This window comes from Scyliorhinus torazame, chromosome 10, assembly GCF_047496885.1.
Source record: "Scyliorhinus torazame isolate Kashiwa2021f chromosome 10, sScyTor2.1, whole genome shotgun sequence".
NCBI classification, from domain to species: Eukaryota; Metazoa; Chordata; class Chondrichthyes; order Carcharhiniformes; family Scyliorhinidae; genus Scyliorhinus; species Scyliorhinus torazame.
This window is the reverse complement of record NC_092716.1, coordinates 134,339,174-134,352,110: the sequence shown is the minus strand read 5'-3', so window position 1 is coordinate 134,352,110 and position 12,937 is coordinate 134,339,174. Positions and strand designations below refer to the sequence as shown.

Sequence of the window (12,937 nt, the reverse complement as noted above, 5' to 3'; positions counted from 1 at the left end):
TCTGAACACTGTGAAAGATCGCTCGGAAGGTTCTCCACTGTTCCTCAACTGCTTCACCATGACGTCTTTGCTCCCAGTCTACCTTAGCTAGTTCCTCTCTCATCCCATTGTAATCGCCTTTGTTTAAGCACAAAACACTAGTGTTTGATTTTACCTTGTCATCCTCCAACTGTATTTTAAATTCCACCATATTGTGGTCGCTCCTTCCAAGAGGATCCCGAACTATGAGATCATTAATCAATCCTGCCTCATTACACAGGACCAGATCTAGGACCGCTTGTTCCCTTGTAGGTTCCATTACATACTGTTCCAGGAAATTATCCCGGACACATTCTATAAACTCCTCCTCAAGGCTGCCTTTACCAACCTGGTTAAACCAATCGACATGCAGATTAAAATCTCCCATGATAACCGCTGTACCATTTCTACATGCATCCGTTATTTATTTTCTTATTGTCTGCCCTACCATCCTGTTACTATTTGGTGGCCTATAGACTACTCCTATCAGTGACCTTTTCGCCTTACTATTCCTGATTTCCACCCAAATTGATTCAACCTTGTCCTCCATAGCACCAATATCATCCCTTTCCTCTGACTCCACTCATAAATTCCCTCTTTTGTCTATGAGATCCAATTCAAGAGCGAACTATATGGTAAATGAAAAAGCCCTGGGGAAAATTGATGTACAGAGAGATCTGTGTGTTCAGGTCCATTGTACCCTGAAGGTGGCTGCGCAGGTCGATAGAGTGGTCAAGAAGGCATACGGCATGCTTTCCTTCATCGGAAGGGATATTGAGTACAAAGGTTGGCAGGTCATGTTACAGTTGTATAAGACTTTGGTTCGGCCACATTTGGAATACTGCGTACAGTTCTGGTCGCCACATTACCAAAAGGATGTGGATGCTTTGGAGAAGGTGCAGAGGAGGTTCACCAGGATGTTGTCTGGTATGGAGGGCACTAGCTATGAAGAGAGGTTGAGTAGATTAGGATTATTGTCATTAGAAAGACGGAGGTTGAGGGGGGGACCTCATTGAGGTCTACAAAATCATGAGAGGTATAGACGGGTGGATAGCAAGAAGCTTTTTCCCGGAGTGGGGGACTCAATTACTAGGGGTCACGAGTTCAAGGTGGGAGGGGAAAAGTTTAAGGGAGATATGCATGGAATGTTCTTTACGCAGAGGGTGGTGGGTGCCTGGAACGCATTGCCGGCGGTGGTGGTAGAGGCGGGCACGATAGCGTCATTTAAGATGTATCTAGACAGATACATGAATGGGCAGGGAGCAGAGGGATATAGATCCTTACAAAATAGGCAACGGTTTTAGATAGTGGATCTGGATCGGCGCAGGCTTGGAGGGTCGAAGGGCCTGTTCCTGTGCTGTAATGTTTCTTTGTTCTTTCTTCATTTTTTGTCGTAGTACACATAGGTACTAACGACATAGGCAGGAAGAGTGATGAGGTCCTCCAGAAGGAGTTCAGGGAGTTAACCAGTAAACTAAAAAGCAGGACCTCTAGGGTTGTAATCTCAGGATTACTGCTGCTAGTGAGGCTGGAAATAGGAGGATAGTGCAGCTAAACACATGGCTAAACTGGTGGTGTAAGAGGGAGAGTTTCAGGTTTTTGCACCATTGGGATTTCTTCCAGGCACGCGGGACCTGTACAAGAACGACAGGTTGCATCTAAACTGGATGGGCACCGATATCCTGGCTAGGATGTTTGCTAAATTCACTCGGGAGGATTTAAACTAGTATGGCAGGGGGGTGGGAACCAGAATGTGAGCTTAGAAGGTATAATGACTGAAAGGGAAATAGAGAACCAAAATAAAAGAACAACATCACCCTCAGGCAGAGCAAAAAAGGTGACAAGTGGGAAAAGGCAGGTGGTCAATGCAGGATTGAGGGTGTTGTACCTAAATGCGCGCAGTATACAGAACAAGGTAAATGAACTTCTTGCGCACATTGAAATTGGCCGGTATGATGTTGTGGGCATCACAGAGACGTGGCTGCAAGGGGATCAGGACTGGGATCTAAATATACAAGGATATGTGTCCTATTGAAAGGACAGGCAGATGTGCAAAGGGTTGCATTGTTAGTAAGGAATGAAGTTAAATTGATAGCAAGGAGTGATATAGGATCAGAAGGCATAGAATCTCTGGGTAGAGTTGAGGAATCGCAAAAATAAAAAGACCCTGATGGGAGTTGTGTACAGGCCCCCTGGCAGTAGTCAGAATGTGGGGAAGAAAATAAATCAGGAGATAGAAAAGGCATGTAAAAAAGGCAATATTACAATAATCATGGGGGCCTTCAACATGCAGGTAGACTGGGAAAATCAGGTTGGTAATGGATCCCAAGAAAAGGAATTTGTAGAATGTGTCATGTGAGAGTACCTTTAAGAAATGGGTGTTTATAAATGGGTGTGTATATAAATATCTGTAGTGAGAGTACCTTTAAGAAATGGGTGTTTACTACTGCAGTGATGTCAGAGAGTGGTTGGAGCTGGGCTGTTTGTCAGCTTTTTACTTTCGTTTTAGGCTGTTTGCTGCAGGGTGTGTTTTAGTTTCGTTTTCAGTGTTGGAGCTGACGCCAGACAGAGCAGGTGTGCTGCTGTTCTCTCTGCCATGAAAAGACTGTCTCTTGATCATTTGGTGAATTCAAAATTATAAATGTTCTCAGTAGTGAATGTAAACCTAATGTGCTTCTGTTACAAGGAGCGAAATTCTCCTACCCGCCCCGCCACATTTCTGCCCCGACCGGCCGGCGGGAGTCTCCGTTACACCGGCCGGTCAATGGGGTTTCCCATTGTGGGGCAGCCCCACGCCGTCGGGAAACCCCTGGGCGCCGGCAAAATGGAGACTCCCGCCGGCGGAGAATGATGCCCAAGGTGTTTCTTTTGTCTTCTGGATGTTGTTTGGGAAGTTATTAAGGATTACTTAGTGTTGTATTCTTTGGGGGTTATATTTGAATTGATGGTTGATAAGATGTTCACAGTATGTTTTAAAAAGGTTAACTTGAGTTCATAGAATAAACATTGTTTTGCTTTAAAAAATACTTTTCCATTTCTGCTGTACCACACCTGTAGAGTGGGCCGTGTGCTCCCCGTACCACAATCTATTAAAAGTTGTGGGTCAGGTGAACTCCATGATACACTTTTCTCTAAACCCTGGCCCATAACAAATGTCTAAGAGATTTTGGGGGGGCAGCTTGTGACAGAGCCTACTAGGGAACAGGCAATTCTGGATTTGGTGATGTGTAATGAGGCAGAATTGATTAGGGAACTTAAGGTGAAGGATCCCTTAGGGAGCCGTGACCACAATATGATAGAATTTACCCTGCAGTTTGAGCGGGAGAATCTGCAATCAGATGTAACGGTATTACAATTAAATAAGAGTAACTACAAAGACATGAGGGAGGAGCTGGCCAGTGTGGTCACCTAAAATGATATCTAGCAAGGGATGCAGTGAAACGTGGTCAAGGGTATGGACAAGCAGGCTGCAGGCAGATCAAATAAAGCTACAGGAAAAGGCTTTGCAGACTTCAAACAATTTCACAGCTAGATGTGAATAACGTAAGTAAAGTGCTATCTCCAGGCCACCAACAGGATCAATAGAGCTGTCTTGTTAATCACAATTGTTTACAAGACACAGCGGCTCCTAACTTCCTTATTTGGAAGGGCCTACATGTTTCCAACACTTTCAAGTATGGCAACTGAGTGCCCACCCCAAAATTGATGTGGCAGCCCCTGATTGGACTTTATCGATCAGGCTGATTGAGCGCTGATCAATTGATTGACAAATGACCCAGAGACCGCCCACCAAAAGAGTCACAAAATTCAAACAGCATAAGAGGTACTGCACGGATTTGTTCTTTCTCTGGAGCAGCAGTAACTAACAAAGGTCACTTCCACCATCCGATGAAGGAGACCATCCACACTACCAACAGAAGGCAGACCAGTGCCAGAAGAGAACCAGATTGATAACCAACTAACAGAGGACTACAAGACCAGAACTACAGAAAACAGGCTTGTATCTGCCTAATGCTTGTCAGTCATTGCCAAGTTAATGTAACACCCCTTTTTAAGAAAAGCGGGAGGCAGAAGACGGGAAATGATAGGCCGGTTAGCCTGACTTCAGTCATTGGTAAGATTTTAGAGTCCATTATTAAAGATGAGATCACGGAGTACTTGGAGGTGCATGGTAAAATAGGACTGAGTTAGCACGGCCTTGTCAAGGGGAGGTCATGTCTGACAAATCTGTTCTTGAGGAAGTAACAGGGAAGTTAGACAAAGGAGAACCATGGACGTGATTTATTTAGATTTCCAGAAGGCCTTTGACAAGGTGCCGCATAGGAGACTGTTAAATAAATTAAGAGCCCATGATGTTAAGTGTAAGATCCTGGCATGGATAGAGGATTGGCTGACTGGCAGAAGGCAGAGAGAGGGGAAAAAGGGGTCTTTTTCAGGATGGCAGCCGGTGACTCGTGGCATACCTCAGGGGTCGGTGCTGGAACCACAACTTTTCACAATATACATTAATGATCTGAAAGAAGGAACTGAAGGCTCTGTTGCTAAGTTTGCAGATGATACAAAGGTCTGTAGAGGCTGCAGAAGGACTTGCACGGGTTAGGAGTGGACAAAGAAGTGGCAGATGGAATACAATGTGGAAAAGTGTGAAGTTATGCACTTTGGATGGAGAAATGGAGGCATAGACTATTTTCCAAATGGGAAGATGCTTAGGAAATCAGAAGCACAAAGGAATTTAGGAGTCCTTGTTCATCAGCCGATGAAGGAGACCATCCACACTACCAACAGAAGGCAGACCAGTGCCAGAAGAGAACCAGATTGATAACCAACTAACAGAGGACTACAAGACCAGAACTACAGAAAACAGGCTTATATCTGCCTAATGCTTGTCAGTCATTGCCAAGTTAAGTTAAGATCTTGGAACTATTGGTGTATAGTGTAACCTATGATTGGGAGTGTGTGATTGAATAACCATAACCATTGTGTACGCGTGAATAAATATTGTTCTGTTTTATAAACTGAGTCTCGTAGTCATCTGTCCACCGTATACGAGTTAAGACACTGTGGTTTAGAAAGGGCAACACCAGAGTTGATTGGAAAAGGAGCCTAGCAGGGAAAACAGTGGAACACAATGGCAGGAGTTTTGGGGGGTTATTCGGGAGGCGCAGCAGAAATTCATCCCAAGGAGGAGGAAACATGCTAAGGGGAGGACAAGGCATCCATGGCTGACAAGGGATGTCAAGGACAGCATAAAAGCAAAAGAAAAAGCATGCAAAGTGGCGAGGATTAGTTGGAAGCCAGAGGATTGGGAAGCCTATAAAAGTGAGCAGAGGACAACTAAAAAAGCAACAGGGAGAGAAGATGAAATATGAGTGCAAGCTAGCTAGCAATATAAAGGATGATAGGCTGAGTTTTTTTCAATATAGAAAAGGTAAGAGAGAGGCAAAAATAGACATTGGACCACTGGAAAATGTGGCTGGAGAATAATAGGAAACAAAGAAATGGCAGATGAACTGAGTAGTTACATTGCATCAGTCTTCACGGTGGAAGATACCAGTGGGATGCCAGAGCTCCAGGAGAACCAAAGGGCAGAGGTGAGTGCAGTGATTATTACTAAGGAGAAGGTTCTGGGAAAACTGAAAGGCCTGAAGGTGGATAAATCACTTGGACCGGATGGACTACACCCCAGGGTTGTAAAAGAGATAGCTCAGGAGATTGTGGAGGCATTGGTGATGATCTTTCAGGAATTACTGGAGGCAGGAAGGGTCCCAGAGGACTGGAAAGTGGCTAATGTAACACCCCTTTTTAAGAAAAGCGGGAGGCAGAAGACGGGAAATTATAGGCCGGTTAGCCTGACTTCAGTCATTGGTAAGATTTTAGAGTCCATTATTAAAGATGAGATCACGGAGTACTTGGAAGTGCATGGTAAAATAGGACTGAGTTAGCACGGCCTTGTCAAGGGGAGGTCATGTCTGACAAATCTGTTAGAGTTCTTGAGGAAGTAACAAGGAAGTTAGACAAAGGAGAACCATGGACGTGATTTATTTAGATTTCCAGAAGGCCTTTGACAAGGTGCCGCATAGGAGACTGTTAAATAAATTAAGAGCCCATGATGTTAAGGGTAAGATCCTGGCATGGATAGAGGATTGGCTGACTGGCAGAAGGCAGAGAGTGGGGATAAAGGGGTCTTTTTCAGGATGGCAGCCGGTGACTCGTGGCATACCTCAGGGGTCGGTGCTGGAACCACAACTTTTCACAATATACATTAATGATCTGAAAGAAGGAACTGAAGGCTCTGTTGCTAAGTTTGCAGATGATACAAAGGTCTGTAGAGGCTGCAGAAGAACTTGCACGGGTTGGGAGTGGACAAAGAAGTGGCAGATGGAATACAATGTGGAAAAGTGTGAAGTTATGCACTTTGGATGGAGAAATGGAGGCATAGACTATTTTCCAAATGGGAAGATGCTTAGGAATCTGTACTCGTTGGAGTTTAGAAGGATGAGGGGGGATCTTATTGAAACAGGGTACTGCAAGGCCTGGATAGAGTGGATGTGGAGAGGATGTTTCCAATTGTAGGAAAAACTAGAAGCAGAGGACACAATCTCAGACTGAAGGGACAATCCTTTAAAACAGAGATGAAGAGGAATTTCTTCAGCCAGAGGCTGGTGATCTGTGGACCTCTTTCCCTCTTTTTACAGGAGATTATATGAGTCTGAGCCCTAGGCTGGCGGTGGGTGTTCCTGGACGGGTTGGAGTTTCCCAAGGTAGAGGAAGAGTTGATTCAGGGATTGGGGTCCCAATTGGGTTGAGAGAGGTGATGGAGAGCATGAGGGCGATGCAGGCAGGAAAGGCCCCGGGTCCGGATGCGTTTTGGGGGGAACCTGGAGCAACTGCTGGTGAGGATGTATAACGAGGCTAGGGAGAGGGGGGAACTCTACCCCTACGTTATCGCAGGCATCCATATTGAAAAAGGACAAGGATCCGGAGCAGTGTGGGACGTACCACCCGATATCATTGAACGTAGACGCCAAGTTATTGGCGAAGGTGTTGGCTTCGCGAATCAAGGACTGCGTCCCGGGGGTGATAGGCGAGGGTCAAACTGGTTTTGTAAAAGGGAGGCAGATGTCAGAAAATGTGAAGCTACTCATTGTAATTATGGTGCCTTCACAGGGGCAGGAGGCGGTGGTGGTGGTGGCGTTGAACACAGAGAAGGCTTTTGATCGGGTGGAGTGGGACTACCTGTGGGAGGTGCTAGGGTGGTTTGGATTTGGGCAGGCGTTTGTGGAATGGGTTTGGTTGTTATACAAGGCACCGGTCGCAAGTGTGGGGATGAACCGACTGAGTTCGGGATATTTTGGGTTGCATCGGGGAATGAGGCAGGGGTGCCCGCTCTCCCTGTTGCTCTTCGCTTTGGTGATAGAGCCACTGGCAATGGCGCTTTGGGCATCGGGGGATTGGCGAGGGATTGAGCAGGGGGGCACTGAGCATAGGGTCTCGCTGTACACAGACGACCTGCTGTTATACATTTCGAACCCATTGGCCGGTATTGAAGGCATTATGGGGATTTTGGAAGAATTTGGCCAGTTCTCTGGGTACATGTTGAATATGGGAAAGAGTGAGGTGTTCCTGATTGAGACTAGAGGGCAGGAGAGGAGATTAGTGGGCTGCCGTTCAAGGTAGTGAGGATGAATTTTGGATACTTGGGCATCCAGGTGATACGGGGCTGGGCGCAGCTGGACAAGGTAAACTTGACTCGGTTGGTAGAGCAGATGAAGGGGGACTTTAACAGGTGGGATGTGCTGCCGTTGTCGCTGGCGGAACGGGTGTTGCCAAGGTTTCTGTTCGTGTTTCGTGGAGGGGTTGCCGTGGGGGCGGATGGAGGCGCTTTGGGTCGGGGAATGCGCTTAAGGGCGTTGTTGACAGCGCCTCTGCAGTTCTCGCCGGCCAGACACTCTGTGAACCCAGTGGGGGTGTTGGCTTTAAAGGTGTGGGGGCATTGGAGACAGCATTTGGGATTGGAGGGTGCCTCAGTCTGGGCACCAATCTGTGACAACCACAGGTTTGCGCCAGGTGGGGTGGACTGGATGCAAACTTTCGGGGGTGGCGGCAGGCGGGGATTGAGTAGATAGGTGATCTGCTTACAGGGGGCAGATTTGCGGAGCTGGAGGATCTGGAGGAAGAGCACGAGTTGCCCAGGGGGAACAGTTTTAGGTACCTACAGGTCTGGGATTTTGTGAGGAGCGAGGCGCCGCCCTTTCCAGGGCTGCCGCCCCTGGGGTTGCAGGATGAGGTACTGTCGAAGGAGGAGACAGGGGAGGGGAAGGTATCCGAGAGAAAAGGAATTGATGGACTGGGAAGGGGCCCTTGTGGGAGGGGGAGCCAGGAAGGAAGGTGGAGGCGGGACGTGGACTGAGGCCCTGCGGAGGGTGAATGCGTTCTCGACGTGTGCGAAGCTAAGCCTATTCAGTTTAAAGTAATTCAAAGAGCACATAAGACGGGAACACGGATGAGTAGGTTTTTTGAGGGGGTAGAGGTTAGGTGTGGGCAGTGTGTGAGGAGGCCCGCGAATCACGTCCACACGTTTTGGGCATGTCCGAAGCTGAAGGTGTTCTGGCAGGGATTTGCAGATGTAAAGCCCGACGTGCTGGGGTGAAGGTGGCCCCGAGTCCAGAGATAGCGATATTTGGGGTGTTGGAAGATCCATGAGTCCAGCGGGTGAGAGAGGCTGATGTCTTGGCCTTTGCCTCCCTGATAGCCCGGAGAAGGATCTTGCTTGGATGGAGGAACTCAGATTCACCGAAAGCGGAGGTTTGGGTGAGCGACCTAGCGGAATTCCTGAGGCTGGAGAAGGTCAAGCTTGTCTTGAGGGGGTCAGTTGATGGGTTCACCCGGAGGTGGATACCTTTTATTGACTTCTTTTCGGAGGATTGAAGGGTCAGCAAATGGGGGAAGGAGGGCTAAAGGGGTTAAAATGGGGATGGCAGGATGGGAGAAGGTGGGTGATATTAGGGAGTGGGGGCGGAGTGGGAGTTGGTTATTTATAATGTTGTATGATTTTTTTTCTGCTTTTGTTTGTTATATGAAAATTCCATGAATAAAATATTTTTTAACGAACAGCACCGGTTTAGATACAGAGTAAACCTCTCTCGACATTGTCCAATCAAACACTCCCAGGACAGGTACAGCACGGGGTTAGATACAGAGTAAAGCTCCCTCTACACTGTCCCCATCAAACACTCTCAATACAGGTACAGCATGGGTTAGATACAGAGTGCAGATAAAGTTGCCTCTACACTGTCCAATCAAACACTCCCAGGACAGGTACAGCACCGGTTTAGATACAGAGTAAACCTTTCTCTACATTGTCCAATCAAACACTCCCAGGACAGGTACAGCACGGGGTTAGATACAGAGTAAAGCTCCCTCTACACTATCCCCGTCAAACACTCCCAGGACAGATACAGCACAGGGTTAGATACAGAGTAAAGCTTCCTCGACACTGTCCAATCAAACACTCCTAGGACAGGTACAGCACAGGGTTAGATACAGAGTAAAGCTCCCTCTACACTGTCCAATCAAACACTCCCAGGACAGGAATTGCAGTGGGTTAGCTACAGAGCAACATTTCCTCTACACTGTGCCCATCAAAGTCTCCCAGGCCATGTACGGCACGGGGTTAGACTGGGGTGGGCACAGTAAGAAGTTTTCCAATATCAGGTTAAAGTCCAACAGGTTTATTTGGAATCACTAGCTTTCGGAGCATAGCTCCTTCATCAGGTAAGTGAAGGAGCTATGCTCCGAAAGCTAGTGATTCCAAATAAACCTGTCAGACTTTAACCTGGTGTTGTAAAAATTCTTACTGTGCACAGGATTAGATACAGAGTAAAGCTCCCTCTACACTGTCCCATCAAACACCCCCTGGATAGGTACAACCCAAGGCTAGTTACAGAGTAAAGCTCCCTCTACATTGTCCCCATCAAACACTCTCAGGACAGATACAACACAAGGCTAGATACAGAGTAAAGCTCCCTCTACATTGTCCCCATCAAACACTCTCAGGACAGATACAACACAAGGCTAGATACAGAGTAACACTCCCTCTACACTGACCCCATCAAACGCTCCCAGGATGGATACAGCACAGAATTCGATACAGAGTAATGCTCCCTCTGCACTGCGCACATGGTGGGCCTTTGCAAACCGTGCTTAATTGCCTCCTTCCGAACCATTTTCTAACAAGCTATTCTGTGTGCTGAGATGAACTGGTGAATGGGTTCTCGGATCCCAAATCCACAGAGTGTTTGAAACATGAACTAGCAAATTAAACTTTGAAACTGCCGAACTGGACTGGATCCAGGCCACATAAAGCCTCAGGAATGCAGAGGTGACTATGCCCACTCAGAGCAAAAAGTGCAGAGAAATAGCCAAGGAATTACTGGAGACGCGTTTGCTGTTGTTGGGAGACTGAGCCAGAATCTCTCCCTCCCTTCCTGTAGGATGGTCCGGAACTGGTAGGTGTCGATGCTGGTATAAGGGGAGAGCGTTAAGGACAATTTCAGCTGATGCAGGTCGAGGTATCTGCCCTGTGGTGTGTGAATCTTCCCCAGGGCGTCAAGCAGACTGTGTTCCTGTGAATAGGAGAACATAGCAATTAAAGACTGGAATAATCTTCAACAGTTCAACTGATAGCACTAAGTGCAAATGCAGAGCCACTCAAATACAGCATGACAGGCCAGATGCTGGTAAATACTGTTGGATACCAACCAAAATGTTTTCACTGAGCCGATGACACCTTCAACAGGAATCCATGATGGTGCTCAACACAGTTCCTGAGATGAGATGCACTGTAAGATCTCATAAAAGCAAAACGGACACTACCCCGCACAATGAATAACTGATCCATCTGATCAGGCAGATCAGATTTTGTTGAACATGCTGTCTGAAAGTGGGACCCTTCACAGTGCAGCACTCCCTCAGTACTGACCCCCCAACAATGCAGCACTACCTCAGTACTGACCCTCCAACAGTGCATTGCTCCCTCAGTACTGACCCTCCAACAGTGCAGTGCTCCCTCAGTACTGACCTTAAGACAGTGCAGCACTCCCTCAGTACTGACCCTCTGACAGTGCAGCACTCCTTCAGTACTGACCCTCTGACAGTGCAGCACTCCCTCAGTACTGACCCTCCGACAGTGCAGCACTTCCTCAGTACTGACCCTCCAACAGTGTAGCACTCCCCCAGTACTGACCCTCTGACAGTGCAGCACTTCCTCAGTACTGACCCTCTAACAGTGCAGCACTCCTTCAGTACTGACCCTCTGTCAGATAACACTCCTTCAGTACTGACGCTCTGACAGTGCAGCATTCCCTCAGTACTGATCCACCGACAGTGTAACACCCCCTCAGTACTGACCATCTGACAGTGCAGCACTCCCTCAGTACTGATCCTCTGACATGCAACGCTGCCTCAGTGCTGACCATCTGACAGTGTGGTACTCCCTCAGTACTGACCCTCTGTCAGTGTAGCATTCCCTCAGTACTGAGCCTCTGACAATGTAACAGTCCCTCAGTACTGACCCTCTGACAGTGTGGCACTCCCGCAGTATTGACCCACCGACAGTGTAACACTCCCTCAGTACTGACCCTCTGACATGCAACGCTGCCTCAGTGCTGACCGTCTGACAGTGTGGCACACCCTCAGTACTGACCCACCGACAGTGTAACACTCCCTCAGTCTGGAGCCTCGGACAGTGCAGTACACAATCCGCTATCTTGCTCACACAGGCATTTGCAGACTCCTTCAGTAAGCTTCCTGACTAACTGGGAGCATTGCCTGTCATTTAATCTAAACCCTGTCAAGAAACCTGTCAAACTAAAACAGCGCACGCTGTGATGTTAAAAACTACGCAGCATGCATGGAACGATGAACCTCTGGGATTCCCAACACAAACACTTGCCCTCTGTCTCCATAACGCACTCCTAGCAAGATTGTGTCCACCTTACCTGAATGCTGCTTGTGGACTCAACTAAAGGTATTGAGAAAAATGTAATTGATTTGGTTTTATTACCCCCTTGTCTCCTCTGCACATTGCTGGGAGTCAACTGCACGTCTATACCCATTTTCTATCGATTGGCAGTGCTCTGTAATCTGCTCACTTTGGCTCTTCATATCCTAACCCAAGAGAAAAAAAATAAAAGGGACTATTTGTTGGGGGAGGGATGTTGCACTGTCATTTCGATGTTAAATCTGTATTCCTAAAACATCTGGACCTGGTATAGACAGACAGAGAGAGAGAGAGATGGAGAATGTCCTTGTTCATGTCTGTGTCACTCTCCTCTCTCATCCCCCACTCCATGGACAGAATGTTATGATTCCTTCCACCAATGGGATCAATGGGATTTCCGAGTTCTGCCGAAGTCAGTGGACGTTTGAATGACTTGCTGAATTTTATGGCTCTGGCCCTGCCAGAACAGGCCTGCAAAATTATGCTCGTCATGAATTTTGGTTAAACTCTACTCGTTTTGAATGGAAGTCTCAAAGCTAATCTGGAGGCTGGGGGGGGGATTTTCCATTGGCTGATGCCAAAATCAAGAAATGCGATTGGGCGAAGAATCGGTTCTGACACCAAAAATGCAGCAGGAACCGATTTGGCAAATCGCAATTCACCGTCACCTCGACAGCGGCATCAATGCGGTCTGGAACGCATGTACAGTAAACACTGTTTGCATGTCATTAACGGGCCCGACCCAGTATTTATCGGGCCCCCATTATTCTCCGCCTCCGATGGGCTGAGTTCCCAATGGTGCTGTTCACTTGTGCTTTTAAAAATCGTGAAACCGCCGTCGTGGCTGCTGAGGGAGAGAGAGGAGGTAGAACATGGAGAGGCGTGACTGTGGGCTGCCAGGCCAGTCACTGGTCGGGC

General features: G+C 47.6%; 1 protein-coding gene across 1 annotated transcript in view; it reads right to left on the bottom strand.

The window, feature by feature from the left end:
• LOC140430942 (SITS-binding protein) overlaps positions 1 to 12,937 on the bottom strand; it is a 256,680-nt gene that overhangs the window by 109,645 nt on the left and 134,098 nt on the right. Inside the window, exon 5 of the mRNA XM_072518773.1 lies at positions 10,452 to 10,643. Coding sequence (XP_072374874.1) covers positions 10,452 to 10,643 — 192 coding nt within the window. The remainder of the gene's footprint in view (positions 1 to 10,451; positions 10,644 to 12,937) is intronic.